The sequence below is a fragment of the Stigmatopora argus genome, chromosome 1 (assembly GCF_051989625.1).
Source record: "Stigmatopora argus isolate UIUO_Sarg chromosome 1, RoL_Sarg_1.0, whole genome shotgun sequence".
Taxonomy (NCBI): Eukaryota; Metazoa; Chordata; class Actinopteri; order Syngnathiformes; family Syngnathidae; genus Stigmatopora; species Stigmatopora argus.
The window spans coordinates 8,467,525-8,484,040 of record NC_135387.1 but is presented as its reverse complement, the minus strand read 5'-3'; the positions used below and the strand labels follow the sequence as shown (position 1 = coordinate 8,484,040).

The 16,516-nt window shown below is 43.5% G+C and overlaps 2 protein-coding genes across 8 annotated transcripts in view; one reads left to right on the top strand and one right to left on the bottom strand.

The window, feature by feature from the left end:
* agap1 (ArfGAP with GTPase domain, ankyrin repeat and PH domain 1) overlaps positions 1–11,837 on the top strand; it is a 66,439-nt gene extending 54,602 nt beyond the window's left edge. For all 7 annotated transcript variants that reach the window (XM_077626753.1, XM_077626590.1, XM_077626519.1 and 4 more), the window contains 2 exons: positions 7,959–8,214; positions 9,393–11,837. In XM_077626753.1, coding sequence (XP_077482879.1) covers positions 7,959–8,214; positions 9,393–9,602 — 466 coding nt within the window. In that variant the 3' untranslated portion in view covers positions 9,603–11,837. The remainder of the gene's footprint in view (positions 1–7,958; positions 8,215–9,392) is intronic.
* Positions 11,838–13,870: 2,033 nt separating this feature from the next.
* gbx2 (gastrulation brain homeobox 2) lies at positions 13,871–16,264 on the bottom strand. The gene is made up of 2 exons (XM_077586458.1): positions 15,523–16,264; positions 13,871–14,417 (listed from the first exon to the last, which is right to left on the bottom strand). The coding sequence occupies exons 1-2, from the start codon at positions 15,992–15,994 to the stop codon at positions 13,888–13,890; spliced, it is 1,002 nt and encodes a 333-aa protein (XP_077442584.1). The 5' UTR covers positions 15,995–16,264; the 3' UTR covers positions 13,871–13,887.
* Between the last annotated feature and the right edge of the window lie 252 nt (positions 16,265–16,516).

Sequence of the window (16,516 nt, the reverse complement as noted above, 5' to 3'; positions counted from 1 at the left end):
GCAATTACACTGACCTCCTGTCTGTCAAGGTCTGTCCCCCCGCACTCACACCTCCCAAACACCTCCTGTTTGGAGGTATGAAAGGTGTTTAAACCGAAAGACTCAGCAAAAATAAGGAAAGAGTTGGTCGTGTAAGGGGAAGAGAAGGTTGGGAGGAATAAAGGCAGCAAGTGAGAAAATGAAAGAAGGTTGTAGGAAGGAAACAAGAGAAGGAGAGAGCTCTGAGATTAGGAGAGAAGCCATCTAATGAAAGAGCAAGAGGGAAAATAGAACTAAATGATGCAAGAAAGGATGGCAAAAGGGAGAGGATGGTGGGAGCCCAGGGGAAAATGGAGGAGGGTTGGAAAAAGAGGTGCATTAGCATGGCCGCCTGTATTAAACACTTCCTCCTCCCCTTCTGACTGCCTGGTCTGGCCGCAAGGAGGAATTATGTTCATGGAGATCACGCCCCTGTCCAATGAGATATGTGACAGGCCAGTCTCCAGCTGTTGTCATCATCTCTTTATCAACCTCTGGTTTGTACCCACCGTTAACGGCTCGCCGTGAGCCCACCCACAACATTGTCTAGTCCAGCTTTCATTAACATCAGGGAGACCAGGGCTAGCCTCTTAAGGATTTTTGCTGTGTGCAGGAGCACTCGAAGATGAGAAGGCATACTTGTTGACGTGGTCGCGCTAAAGCTGCAACGATATACTCCGCCCTAGGGTTTCTTTGCAAGTATTTTTGGTCTCAGTCCAGAGCACAAAAAGTCTGAGCCATCCTCTAAACGTTCCCATTAACCTCTCGGGTGCCCACGGTCAAGCGTCCTCACCTCAGCTGGCATGCTTGCTGCTGTCAGCGCCGCTGCTGATGCCACAGCTCAGGGGACTGCTAAGTTTGGGCACGCTGCCCGTGGTGGAACAGCCGGAAGGGTCGTCCACTAGTGCGGCACCCCTACTTGTGTTGTTGGCGTCGCAGCTCATTGTTTTAATTATCTGCAGAGTGACATGCCAACACCAGCACTCCCAGCACCCTGGGCCCATTTCAGTTCTACTTGACGCTGCGTGTTAAATAGGCCTCGGCGGACAACAAGTGACAATGCCGCCAAGGCACTCCTGGCCTCCAGACTAGAGGTTTTGTGCGGCCGCGTCTCTTCCTTTCAAATAATGACCTTTGGCGGATTTTCCCAGTGGCTGGCTTTGGCCTGGTTCTGCTAATGTTTTCTTGGGTGTCAAGTGCCTTTTGAAATGTTTGCTTCAAAACCAGAAAATGTGCAGCTTTGATTACTTACAGTCATTATATACTGCAACATTACCTCGTGATTTGACCTAAGGTCTGCCTGAATTATTCATTTCGGACAAAAATTACCTAGGTCATCCACTTTCAGACACGTAGACTTGCCCGTTCAGACTGAGATCCAGGAATTATGCCACACTTTTTTACTGTTTTTAGTTTCCATGTGAAAGATCATGATCTCTCTAGATGGGAAGGATGATGCTTAAAGGATGGGCATAAACACAGCTACGCCACTTAACAGAGAGACAGTATCAATTCAGAGTGGTTCTGACCGAAGGGATGAAAACAAGCTCAGGGTAATAACGCGTCACCCCAGATCCTCCAAAGACCCGCCGGGCACCAACTGATTTCAAATGAGACCTGCTGCTTTTAATCTGAGTTGGGGTGTCAGGTGCGCTGGCCGCCATGGCAGGGCAGTGAGATTGGACTCAAGGGACTTGATGTGGCGGCCAGGAGAAGGGGGAAGGTTAGGGGGCCCAGATCAGAAGATAATTGCACCCCAGGGTCAGAACAGTGTCGGGGGGGAGGAAATACTGCTGGTGGCCGGGTTCTGTAATCGTAACGCACATTGGACCTCAGTGGTTTTTAGTTGGTAAAACAGTGCAACCCGTGTAAAGTCTAGGTATTTGGAGTTACATTCACTGGAGGATGTCAGTTACAAACAAAATGTGTTTCTTGCTCTTCTGAAACATATTCATTTCCCTTGTGTGCTCAGTTTTGACCAATGTTGACCGAGCCCACCCCAACTGCCCTAATCCCTTCGCCATTATCTGCAGCCCCTGCTGATGCGTGGCGTCCTCTCGGCCTGCATTTTAAGCAGCGCACGCTGGCAGAAGGAAGCCTCCTGACAGGCGGGCCAGTGCAAATAATTGGGCCTACATTCTAATTCATCCTTGATTAAATGAGTCCTAATAGACATTATTTTTTACATGACTGCCTCGCTGGCGCCCGCAGCCGCGTCCTCCGATTCGCCTAATGAGCCCTCCAATTTACTATTGACATTAAACCGGCTGACACGAGCCAATCAGCTTCCCTTCATGGTTGGTCGTCAGCGAGAGGTTCTGCTAATGTAGGCTAAAAGCACATTTTTTGTATGCCTGAGTCATCACAGCATCATAATGAGTAAGTGAATAAAAGTCACTACGTGCATGCCTCTAGAGAAGATAGGAATATGTATGCCTATATATATAAATATATAATATTTATGCCGCCGGTTAGCATCCTCCCACCCTGTGGCTGATTGGCCCACTCAACGAGTAGCTCATAGCACAACTGTGGTGGGGTGGTGGTCCTCCTCGCTTCTGTGGGTAATATGTTTGGATTGAATGGGTTCATGCACTGCTGATAAACCTTTCAGACACTTTTATTTAGCCGTTTTACCCTTTTAGGCAAATTTGTTAGTTAGCCAGGCCATCTAGTTCTTTTGCAAGAGGGAAAAAATACTTTAAATAACAAAGTGGTCAAATTTTAATGATAATTTGTCATAGCACTGAATTGTAACACCGGCACGTCACACTGGCAGATCCCAAAAGGTTTTAGGTTTCTCCTTAATCCATCTGTAATTACCCTAAAAGAGATTTAGCCGATATGACCCTTAGTTTCAGACCTTTTCTACTTTTTTTCCCTTCAACTGTCTCTCCTCATTTGCATGGGTTAACCCATTCGCTACTGTCTAGTCGAGTCGTGCGGCTGACTGGCCCCCTCCCCCTGTCACCTCCTTTAATTATCTGTGCCTATTGGAGGGCAGCTAACGACCGTCCAGCAAAGGCTAATTGATTTCAGCTTCTTCTCCTTGCTCTTTGTCTGGACTTTTTTCCAGCGCCGTAAATGGATGTGCAGTCGGTTTCAGTGGAACATTCTGCAGCTCACCTTGTACCCAAAAGTGTGATGTGGTGATTCATCTTGACTGCACATTAGCTCGGCAGTTAGCTGATGCTCTTACCCATCTATTAATCTATTAATTAGATGGCTAATTAGGCCAGAAGAGGAGCCACTGACACTGTGTCACTCTTAACCCTGTTTCCTACCGTTCATTACCTCTGACACACACATACACACACCCTATTAGACTGTAATTAATGATCGCCTTGAACAGAACCCTATTAGCTCAAGTAGTAGCTGTACCTTTGCTTTTACTTTGAAAGAGTATTTCATGTGCTAACCTAAAGACCAGAGTTTGTAATGGGGTTCCATGATTTAATTGATATTTGGGTGTTTTTATATAATTATTTATTCTCTTTTGCATTATTGTCTCAGTTTTGTATCAAGTCTTTTCATGTCCACAAAGCGATCTCATTTTCTGAACTGCTTTATCTTCATTAGGGTTGCGGGGGTGCTGGAGCCTATCCCAGCTGACTTCGGGCCAGAGGCGGGGGACACCCTCAATTGGTTGGGCAGCCAATCGCAGGGCACAGAGAGAAACAACCATTCACGCTCACACTCATACCTAGGGGCAATTTAGATTATCCAATCAGCATACCATGCATGTCTTTGGAATGTGGGAAGAAACCCGAGTACCCGGAGAAAAACCACTCAGGCCCGGGTAGAACATGCAAACTCCACACTGGTGGACAAACCTGGATTTGAAACCCAGGACCCCCACTGTGAGGCCGACGCGCTAACCACTCAGCCCCTGGGTCGCCCCCTCAAAGCGATGTTATGCGATATTCCTTATTTGACGGCAGGAGACCGCAGGAGGCAGCAGAAAGGAGGAATACTTTTAAAAATGTCATTTACCTTTTTTTGAATGCTTATCTAACACTGTGATGGATATAAGCTTATTTACTGTGTTCCCTAGCCCGATGAATTTATTTTTCATTGTTGCAAAAGAAAGCCACAACTTTACTCATTTTAAGGCAGAAGGGGCAATTATAGAAGACATGAAATTGAATTGAATGCTTTTATTGTCATTATACAAGTATAATGAGATTTAAAGCTTTCACCACGTAGCACACAAATAACAACAACAAACTGAAAAATAAATCACCAATAAATAAGAAGTAAATAAATAACTAGTCCAAGTGAGATTAGCAGAGGGGAGCAGCCTTGTTCCGTCTGAAGTCCAGGATGAGTTCCATGTTTTGGGAGACGTTCAGCGCCAAGTTGTTAAGAGCGCACCACTCGCTGAGTCTATGGACTCGGCATTAAACAAACACATAGATAATCAATATATAGGGGGCTTATGTAGTTTGTGAACTATGTTTTTAGGATTTCCAAACCGTGCTGCCTTGTGGCTTTTGCTTTTTCACAAAATGTTACTATGGAGATTTGTTTAATTCAAATTTGTTCTTGCAATCAAGAGAGGAAATATATATTGACATAATCAAAATAAATGAGTAAAATATCAAAAGTTGAAAAATGTTCAACCGCGTTTGATACACCTGGATTTTTTTTTCTTTTATATATATATATATGAAAGAATTTTGAATTAAAAATCCTCACCTGACAACTCCATGTTACAAACATCAGTTGAAGTGGTGTTAAATTAATTTAGTGTGTAATTATGGCAATAATCAGGGTGTGATTATCAGTGTCTTATTGGGGGTCAAGGATAGACCACCTCTTCAATTCCACTGAGAGTAGCCAAATGGCCTCTGGCCCGTGTGTGTGTGCATGCATGCATATAAACACACCCTGACAAAAGAGGCGCTCAGAAGGAACATACACACATAGTGAGAAACAGGAAATCTGAAAATCTTGGTGACTCCACTGTTGCTCCCCAAAATATTAAATAGGATTGCGGTTCCTCAGAACAAATGGGGGGCGAAGAATCTGTCAGTCAATACATGGTTACTAAAAACAAATGTATCCCAAAAAATAGAGACATTAAAAATTGATCCAGAACGAGACTCAGTGAAGTATTATCAGACTCACTAAAGATACAATAAATGCCTAAAATGGGGAGTTTATCCTCCGGATACATAATTTTATCATTAATTTAAATTACACACTTTAACCCCTACGGGCCTGTGAGTGTGTGTTTGTGTGCGTGTGCGTCCTTGCCTTCTCACCCGTACTCATGTTTAATTATCTACCCAGCATGCCTGAGTGCAGGAAAACAGCGCTCTGCCTAATGGGATGTGAAAAGAGACACACATTAGCACACAGAAATGTGAGGCTCCGCATTCACAAAGATACACACATATATAAACACGCACACACGCACACACTGTGGTTAATTAGTGCAATTAGCCTCTCCACTGTCGAGAGCTGTGTGTTTTCAAGACTCGTTAGATAGTAATGATGGAGTCACTGTGTACACACGCACTCCCACACACCCACGCACACACACAGACTCCAAGTCTTAGCAACGGAGGTGGTGGGGGAAGGAAGGCATGCGTTTCTTGGGTCCAGTGGCCTTGATTTCCCTTCTCAGGGACAGAAGCTCGGCATCCTGCTGCGTGCACACACACTCACACACTGAGCGACACCTCCCGGCTTTGTCCGGGGGTCACGGGCCGTGCTCTTTTGGCCGGCCTTTTCTGGTCCGGAAGAGAAGCCTCTGGGACATTCCGTGATGCTAGCCACTGTTGCTGGTCTCCAGGAAGTTAATGAGATTGGGGCAAGTTCCCACACAAGGTCTTGGCTTGCCGTAAAGTCACCTCAAATTGTGCATGTGCACATATTAAGTGTTGCTTCCACAAGTCAGGTCAATTTGAGTCAAATACTGACGGTCAACAAAGAAAGTTATGCGAAGACACATTATACATGGAGAAGGTCAACAAGCTCACTTCTTGGATTACTACCTCCGTTCACTGCCACCCTGGGTATAGGCATAGTCTTGAAGAGAGTATTTTGGGAGTAGTTAGTATGTATTTAAAAACGTTTTAATGGCACTAGACTTTGGTCTCAGCCAGTGATCGATTAGTGATATTGTGATATAGTGGATATATCAATAAGATCTGACATGTTTTTTATTAACCTTGGAGATCAGGTGTCTCATATTTAATTCACCCTATGCATACATACGGGCAGATTTTGAACAGTCCTTCAAAAATTGTCCCAATGTTGATACTTTTCAGGCAGCGACAGGTTCAGATGGAGTAGTAAAGCAGAGGACTATAGTAGTTCTCAACTCTACAATATACAGTGGTACCGCCACCCACGAAATTAATTGGCTCCAGAATTTGTTTCGTAACTTGAATTAAATAGAGCAGTAATTTATACGTAAACTCTCTAATTCGTTCGTGTCCTAAAAAAAACTACCAAAAATGATCAGTGTTGCAATTTTGTATTAAATATGTGAGAAACACACAAAAATTAGAGAAAATGATACGAAAAGGATGTATTAAAATGAATACCAAGCATGCAAAAACATGTTCTATCCGTGCAGGTGTACAACTGTAAGGAATTCAAATTATGAATTCAAACCAACTCAGCATTAAATAGAACTTGCAATATCACTCAAGGGTGGATAAAAGGGCCTGGGTCGTCATTTCATTCCCACTAGTAATTTTAAATAAAGAACAAAGTTGCTTTAACCACACTCGAAAAACTAAAACAAAATAAAATTTTAAAAAAAACATGGATAGTTGTTTTTGTTAAATAGCCAAGCGAAGTGTAGGGAGATTGTCAAGCAGAACGCATAGTGACCGCATCAATTTCAAAATAAAATAATGGATACAGGAAATGTATTTACATTTTGTGGGATTTCGTCACTTGGATCTACTTTGTAAAAAGATACCGGAATAAATTGTGTTGCGTGTATTTTTTAGGTTGTGTGACTGGAAAGAGGGAGTGAGGCATGGGCTGATAGGCGAGTGACAAGACTTCTGATTTACATCTGTTGTTTACGTGTTTTTGATTGCAAATAATCCAGTGAAAACATTCAGTCAGTGGTGTCCTTTTCGATGCTGCAATACCTTTAATATGAAAAACGATGCTTTACTCTTCATTACTGCTGAGAGGGGGATGGAGAGGGGGTAATTTATGAAAATGAAACCAATTAATTAATCATCTCAAAAATGTATACTCATGCCCACTTCAACTCAAAATATCACAATGTTTCACCAAATATTTATCATTTTTAAGCAGTTCTGCTTTCTGAACATTTCTCTAACTGGCCAATAGAGTGATGTGTTCATGGGCTTCAGCGATTCAGGACCATTGGTAAGGTAGTTGTAAAGAGGAAGAATAGAAATCTAGCAAGTCAAAAGCTGGTAGTACATTGACCTGTCTTTGGCAAAGGTAACGTGGAATCAATTCACACTCATTAGGGGTGTCATTGTTTGTGCGACTGGCAACCAGTTTAGGGTGAAATGTATTCTGCCTTGTTCCCAATGTCTGCTGGCATAGGCTCCAGCACCCCATGACCCTGACAAGGATAAGCGGTGTTGACAATAGATGGATGGAGGGACAAATCCTTTTTCAAAATCCTGTCATTTGGGGCAAAAAATTAAAAATCTAGACTACACAATAATTGGCAGACTTAGTGTTGTCTCATTATCCCCAGCGGGCACATGTTTTCTTAAAGGGGGAAAACTCAATATGCCCGCCCTCACACTAATCCCAAGGGCTTGAATGAATGGCTGTTTACATGGTAGGATTTGGGCACATAATCACAGCCAACTTGAACACATAGTTGACGACTTTAGGTGGCTAACAATGGTGTCCACAATCACGCCGTCTTTCTTTTCTTAAGAGGGCATGACATTATTCCGCCATTTGCCTCTGTGTCTCGACAGGGAGGAACGCGAACGCTGGATCCGGGCCAAGTACGAGCAACGCGTGTTTTTGCCGTCGCTGCCGTGCGCCGAGCTTTCGCTTGGCCAACAGCTGTTGAGGGCAACTGTGGAGGAGGATCTGCGCGCCGTGGTGTTGCTGCTGGCGCACGGCTCTAGGCAGCAGGTCAACGAGACCTGCGGCGAGGGAGACGGACGCAACGCACTGCACTTGGGCAGCCGCAAAGGCAACGTAGTCATCACACAGCTTCTCATCTGGGTAACTTATCAATTATCGCAACTAATGCCCGTACACTCAAACTGTGGGCCCCCCTTTGCCGCAGCATTATAGACAAACAAAAATAAAGCTAGCGCGCCAGAATGCTTAAAATAAAAAAATGTCCTTTCAATCAATGAGGACCAGTTGGTTCCCATGGCAATGGGAACAGTTATTTGCGTCCGATTCATATTTGCTGATTATAGTACTATTTTTAACACATTTAAAAAATATATATAAAATTGTTCTTCCTTTGACAAATAAAGATAGACAGACAAATTCTGGTAAACTATAGTATAAATATTTTAATAAATATTCAGAATTGGGGAAGAAATTCTCCAATAACAACATCAATACCACTTCATCGTTGACTTAAAGTCCAAACCAGTTATTTAAACGATACTACTCTTTAACTGAAAAGCATGTTGCAGGCTTTATTTTCTGTATGTATGTAACATATGTGGAAAAACATAGAAAATACTGTTAAATGTTAAAATGTAATTGGCAAGAAAAGTTTTCATCAGTAATGTTAAAATACATTTTCATCTTGTTATTGTAATAAACAAGTGTTACTCATGTGAGTCCTTGAAACCAGTTTGGAGGTTAAAAAACAACAACAACGATATTTCTGCCATATCTTTATTATTAATATTAAAATAAGATGTAAAATGTACAAACACTAAATATTGAATAAATTAATACGCAATATTTGTTTTAATTCCGTATACTTCTGGTTCAGGTGTTATCATGCGCGTCCAAGCACAATGAATCTTGTTTCATAAATTGCATTAACATAGATTTACATTTTTCTGATGTGTATTCGTTAAGAAAATGTGAATAAAAGCTAGCATTTTTAGAAAGTGGTCATGCAACATAAGGGCAAACACCCTCACGTTGCAGCTCCTATTTTAATTAATCAAACAGGAGTATCCCACAATGACCACCCTTCCTCGTGACGCCCTTAATACTTATAATTATTACATGCAAGTGAGCTCGAGTCCATTGCTATGTATGTGCGTGTGTTTAACACATTTTAGGGTAAAAAAAATGATTTTCTCAGCGGTGAATAAAATTTGAAAATTGCTCACTCGAAAAAATTTCGGAAACGTCTTTCACGTGAAGTCCAGTCCTTCATTCTAGGTCTGGTTTCTCAATTTAACTTTTTGTCCATCTACCTGCAGTACGGCGTGGATCTGATGGCGAGGGACACCCACGGCAACAGCGCCCTGGCGTACGCCCGGCAGGCCAACAGCCAGGAGTGCGTGGACACGCTGACACAGTACGGCTGCCCCGACGAACGCTACCCGCTCATGGCCACGCCCAACCTGTCGCGCCGCAACGCCAACCGCAACAACAGCTGCAGCAGCGCGGGCAGCGGGGCCTTCATTTGAAGCCTCATTGGGAGAAGCCAACTCTTTTCTTTCGGGAACCGCTCACTACCTGCCGCGACTCTGGACGAGCGCGAAAAATACCCAAAGCATGCTGGGTACCGTACTGGGTGACGTTCACCTCAGACTTCTGACGGCTGGCGTCCTCCTTCTTCTCTTTTTCTCACGCTACAAGGCCAGTTTTCTCTCAGGCAGCGTCACTTTCCTGGCCCGAGCATATCGTTAAGCATACGTATTTCGGACTTTTGTGAACTAATTTACCCGTGTTAAATGTGACAACAGGCTCAGGGACACGGTCGGTCAGAACGTCTCAAATTTGAGGACTCACGAAAGCCTCCGCTTGACTCGGACTTAGCGAACGTGACCATTTCAGTTTTCAACCACCATCTCCAAGCTGGAGCCACGGTGTGGAGAGAAGCAAGGATGGTGACGGGCGCTCCTAGCCGGATGGATGATTTTCAAAGAGTGCTTTTGGAATGGGGGATTTTGAATGTGTTGCGAATTCGTGCAAGAACAGAGTGGAGGTAGAGAGTGCAACGTGTGAATACAGTATGTTGTGATCAAGAAAAATGATGACTTGACGGGACCCGTCGAACCGATTGGCTGTCATTGACAAGAGAGTCAGTCTGTCGACGCCAATGGCGGCCGATGAGTTGAGACTTTTTGTGACTTCCTCCCACCTCTGCTTAAAGACGTGTGTTCGTGTCCAAATAGCTCCTGAGCGAGCAGAAAGTCCGAAGAAATCAAAGGGAAGGAAATGCTATAACCACTTCTAACTCATTTAAACCCCACTTGCAAACACCCGACACCGTCCGTCCCTTTAAAGCTCACAATGAGGCCACATGATTTGTTGTCCAATTGTCTGATTCCTCCCTGACGGGGGAAAAAAGGGAAACTCGCTTCTCCGGGTGTTTTTACACCAGGAACTCGTAAGCTCCCCTCCGTTTTTCAACTTTAAACTAGGAAAGATGTTTTTTTTCCTGTTGTGCAAATAGTTGAAATATAATGTTGTGGTCCTCCTCGACTGAAGGCGGTGCTGATTTTTTTTCCACTGCTTCAAGTTAGACCTCGCTCGAAACCGAGGACTATTTATTTATTTACACTCTTTCTACTTTGGCTTGACAGTGTCGAGGCTGCCATCGGGAAGGCCGATACTTGAAAGCGAGGCTGTATTAGTGGATGATTGAGGGCTACAAAATATGCTAATAGTGTGGCATATCTCATTGATTTGACTGAATGTGCGGTTAGTTCGCTGTGTTTTCTCACTACATGTCGGTCTGCCAACCTCTTTCACATTTGTATGAAACTTTAGCTAGGTACACGCATTCCGATTTTGAAAAGGAAATGGATTAGGGGTTGCCATTGACAGCGATAGACATCCAATCTGCAGACTGCGAGGGCAAAAGTGATTATTTGTAAGAGCTTCTCCTGGTCAAAATGGTCTGGATGTTTATTCCTGTCAGTGGCAATGAGTCAGATAATCACTATGCGTGTATCTAAGCTTTTTTAAAAAGAAAAAAAATACTTTCATCTTTGCCTTTGTTGTGACACACCTGCCTTCTTTCAATCTGTGTTTGTGTAAACCTCATGATTATTTCCCCTGAAAAAAAATATTTTGTCATATTTTTATGACACATGCTATTTTATTTATGACATAAATGCACTAAATTCACTCAGCATTAGCCTTGAGGCTACTTGCTGTTATTTACATTTTAGCCAAGGTTAGCAGCGGTTGGCTTGTCATTTCCCCAAATATCTTCAGAAGCCATTTAAAAATATTTTCAAGGCTAACACGGGTTAAAAAAATCATTTAATAAATGAAAAATGAAAGCATTCAATCAGTAAAAAAACATTTTTTCTGTGGTTTAGTTTTCACGTGAGCTAACGTGAGAGTTTTAGCTCTCAAAACTGATTAGCAGCTAGTGGTTGGCTGGAATTTTTGTAGTACAACCGATTTTTTTGCTTTTTAACCTCTGTACAATGTCATGACAAGTTAAAACAAAAAGGAAAAGAAAAGTTTGGTTAAGTTTTAAGGTAAGCTAACATGAGAGTTGTTCCCCTCTACCACTCATTCAAGTCCATCCTTGTTTTTAATATTCTTATTTCTTGTTCGGACACATTGATGTTTTCTTGTGCTTCTAATTATTATTATTATTATTGTTTAGTTGGATGTACAGTAAGATAAAACAGAGTCTTGACTGTAATTTCTCTTTTCAATAAAGACCAGAATGATGCTCACTAACTTTTGAATCATTCCAAAATCTATAAGTTTTTTCATGTACATTGTTCTGATGCACATTCATTGCCCACCAGGGGGCAATAGAATACAGATATGAACTACATATGGACACGTGGAAATATATTGTCCTCTCTTCAAAGAGGATAAAGAATACATGCTTACATGTTAGTATTATGTCATTCTACGTAATGCCCAATTTTTGTATTAAGTTTTACATTAAACCTGAGGTGAGGCGGCCCGGCAACTTGAGTGGTTAGCAAGTCAGCCTCACAGCTCTGGGGTCTTGGGTTCGAATCCAGGTCGGTCCACCTGTGTGGAGTTTGCATGTTCTCCCCGGGCCTACGTGGGTTTCCTCCCACATTCCAAAACCATGCATGGTAGGCTGATTGGACACTATAAATTGCCCCTATGTATGAGTGTGAGTGTGAATGGTTGTTTGTCTCAATTGTGCCCTGCGATTGACTGGCCACCATTTCAGGGTGTCCCTCGCCTCTGCTCCGAAGTCAGCTGGGATAGGCTCCAGCACCCCCCGTGACCATAATGTGGATAAATTGGTTCAGAAAATGAATGAATGACTGAATTAAACCTGATGTGGGATTGGCAATAAACAGTCTGGATTGCCTAAATTTGCTGTCTGCCAAATTCCACCAGGTTGTAAAGTGAGTCAGGTTCAGAGGCCATTAAAATGCTTAGAATTTGTATTCGTAAGTCAAAGTAGGATATCAAAAAGGAGGCGAGGCAGTATTTTGAAAAGTTCGTAAGTAGGGTTACTTGCATCATTGTTATTGAGTGAAGCTGCGAACTGGGAAGGATTGAAATAAATGATCATGTTTCCATCTTTTGCCAGTTCAAATTGGATTGGACGTCAAAACCTCTCAATGGCAGCCAATCATACTGATGTTCTGGCTTGATTACTCCCATTTTTTAAATAAGCACGTCACATGTTAAATCCTAAACTGTTGCATATATTTAACAGAACAAATTAGTTCATGTGTTTAGGAACATCATTATGAGGCAACTATTTAAGTATATTTATCTTTGATTCTTTTGTCATTTTGTCACCCAGAAATAACGACGTCTTCTCTTCCAATGAAAAAATAGTATTTTCATTATTATTAATTATTACAGTGGGGAATCAAATAATGTCCAAAACTTAAATTGCATGTTATTGTAATATATGCCAGCACCTTATGTTAAAACGTTTTAATTTTATGGGATGGAATTTATTTTGAAATTCACACGCTTCTATTGTTATCATATCATTAGTTGTCTGTTTGAACTTTAACTCGTAAATCTGTCACTCATCAATTTCATATTTTAATTATGCATTCGGAATAATTACAAAAGTCCAAAATATGTTGGATTTTTTTTAAAATGTACCTTGATATAAAATCGATTCTCTCATGTTGAGGCAGGTCTTAATTGTAATTGGGGGTAATGAGCAAAAACACACGATCAATTGAATGTACTTAAATTAATCAATCATCAATTAATTTGATGAATTCATATCTGGGGTGAAACAAGTAAGAAGTCTTTCTTGATTTTTTTTCGGGCCTTTAGAGCCGATGGCCTTCACAATTTATGTCTTTCAATGTATATTTCTATTTTTTAACTCAGAAATTGCTGCAATTCGAAAGCTAAAATCGGTTGCCAATAGAGGAAAAAACAAGAGACTACATTGACACGTATTTAATAATTGTCACTGGAAGCCACTTAGCACACTTGATTTAAATAAACTAGCAGCGTCTTGGGGGGCAAAAAAATGAAAAGCGGCGAAATCTCGTAGCAAAAAAATGGATTTTTTTTTTACTTATACGCAGTCACTTCAAATCGAGCATTATTGTCCTTTTTGTCATTAATGAATTGATTGAAATCCAAATGCACTTACGCGTTTACATTTGTTGACTTTGAAGCTTTGGCCTGGTCCGTTTTGTCTGTTTATTTGTTTTTGTTTGTTTGTTTGTTTGTTTGTTTGAGGAGAGCCGATTAATCGAGTGTTCATGAGCACCAAAGCGCAGCGCGAGGGTCTCTCTCTCTCCCTCTCTCTCTTTAGGGTCGGCTCTGCTCCAGCTGCTGGTGCTGACTTCTTATCGCGAAGCGGCTGACGTGCACCGGGATCGGAACCACGATTTTGGGATTCCGGGAGGGTTCTCCAGACTTGTTGTTGACGTTCCCGGCTTTGACCCGTTTCCACTTGGCGCGCCGATTCTGGAACCAGATCTTGACCTGCACCTCGCTCAGCTTGAGCGCATGCGCGATCTGAGAGCGCTCGGTCAGCGACAGGTACTTTTTGCAGTGGAACTCCTTCTCCAGTTCCAGGAGCTGCTCGCTGGTGAAGGCGGTCCGACGTCTGCGGTTTTTGCCACCGCCGCCGCCGCCAGGTGGACCCGAGCCGGAGCCGGATCCCGAGCCCGAGCCGGCCGAACCGTGGAGGTGCATGCCCTCGTCCAGGGCGGCCGCTCCGGAGCCCAGCGTGTTGTCGTCCGAGCTGTAGTCGCCGTCGCTGTCCATGGAGAAACTCTCGTCCCTGCGCGTGCAATCGTCCTCTTTGGACTCGCCCGGATTCGCGTGTCCTCGCGCTGCCACGGGAGGGAACAACACACGCATAGTTTAAGACTAAAAAACAAATGATTTTGTATTTTATTTTTTATGATACATTCCAACAATTATTCCAATAGGCCGGAGACTATGTCTCCTAATTAGATGAACACTATAATATTAATAACCTGCGATTCAGGGTGTTCCCCGCCTCGTCAGCTGGGATAGGCTCCAGCACCCCCCGCGACCCCTTGTGGGGATAAGGCGGTTCAGAAAATGAATGAATGAACTAATTACAATAGTCATGAATATTAACTTCAATGTGGCTGCAGGCCTCGGCCAGTGGGGAGAAAATGATATTTTAATGTAATTCATCTAAAATTTTATTTAATGACTACAATGCTGCAATGTGGCGTCATGTTGCTCTCATTTTCGTCAAAATTAAAAGTCTGTTTAAGACATAGTAAATGTCTACTCTGCCATTGACGGCGATAGACGTCCAGTCACGAGGTCGACATGGATTCCACGTCTATCACCGTCAATGGCAGCTTTTGTATTTAAAAAATAGAAAGCTAACTTTTAGTAAAAAATAAATAAAGAGGGCTTTTTGCGCCTGTAGACGGATTGGATGTCTACATCCATCATTAAAAATGATTTTGAATCAAAATAAAGAGAGCTATTTAGTGCTTCATAAATTGATGCTTACTTTCATGCGCCGTCAGTGCGTATAAAAAGATTCGTTTCAGAATTTAGGAAAACATTTTTTCTTGTGCAAAACAAATGGACGCGTTTTGCAGTCAAAGGTAGGCGATTTTTAAATGATTTTCAGGGAAAATTGTGGCCAAAATTGATTGGACCTTCTATAGCTGTCAAGCACTGTTTTAAAAAAAGTAATTTAAAATCAATGTTAAAATTAGAACATTTTTTTGTGTTGCCAAAATGAATTGAACGTATATGCTCGTCAATGGCAGCCATTGAGTTAAAACTGATGTGATTCAGCAAAATAAAAACAGTTTTCTTGCTGATAATATCGATCAGACATCCATGGCCAATGACTTCATGCACATTCCAATCACTTTTGTTCAATTTGTCTAATTGATCATCCATTTTCAAGTTGAAGAAAATATTGCCGATGATGATGCGTACCTGCGGCCGTTTGCGCCGACGCCTCCGCGTCTTCCTTTGCCGTGGACGGGGCCAAACTCTTGGCGTCCTCGGCGTGCTTGCGGCCCCCGTCCTGGTGCTGCTGGCCCGGCGAGAAACCTCCGGGGAGCGAGGCCATGAGCGTGGAGGTGAGCGCCAGGCTGGAGCAGAAGCCGCCCTGCAGCGCCGGGATGGGCAGGTGCGAGTGCGGATGCGAGTGCGAATGCGAGTGCGGGTGCGGGTGCGGGTGTCCGGCCGGCCCCATGGAGGCTGGCGGCGGAGGAGGCGGCGGCGGTGGCGGCGGCGGCTGCAGCATCACCGAGCGGTACGGCATGAACATTGGGTAGCCCGTGTACACAAAGTGTCCCGGACTGGGCGGCGGAGGCCCCCCGATGAGAGAGTCGATGCTGAAGGCGGAGCTGCTTCCGAGTGGCCGCTGCATCACCACGAACGGTGGGCCGGACGCCGCACTCATAAGGAAAGTGGCCGGAAGACGAGCACTTTGCGCGGCGACGGAGGGGCCACGGAGCCCCGCGGGGTTCAGATCAACCCGGGACGCGTTTGGTCGAGTCGCCGGGACGTTTGGGTTACGGAGGCGGCGAAGCTTCAAGTGAGAGGAACGCAGACGCCTTCCATTGTCAACTTTCAGCGAGGTCCCCACACCAAAGGCCTGAGAAATCAGCGCGTTTTGTCCACACCGATGGCGTCCACGGACGTTTTGGCGATTCCCATTTGCGCTGCCCGCTGTTTAATTGCGCTGCCTCACGCTCCGCCTTTCGCCGGTGCCGATTGGTTAAGAGCTATGACGGCAGGTCTCGCCTCTGCACTGCCGGACGAGTGACGTCAGTTCATGTTGACATTCTCACACTACTTTGCTGACTGTATTGATATAGTAATGGAAAAACTATCCATTTAGCCCTTTCAAGCACGAGTTATGATGTCTTTTTTCCCTCTTCATTTCATTTGATTACATTCTATAGGACAGTGGTCTTAAATT

Coding starts and splice junctions, on each gene's coding strand:
- gbx2 (XM_077586458.1), bottom strand. CDS start 15,994: ATGAGTGCGGCGTCCGGCCCACCGTTCGTGGTGATGCAGCGGCCACTC. Junction 14,418..15,522: donor GTCGGCGCAAACGGCCGCAG/GTACGCATCATC, acceptor CTCCCGTGGCAG/CGCGAGGACACGCGAATCCG.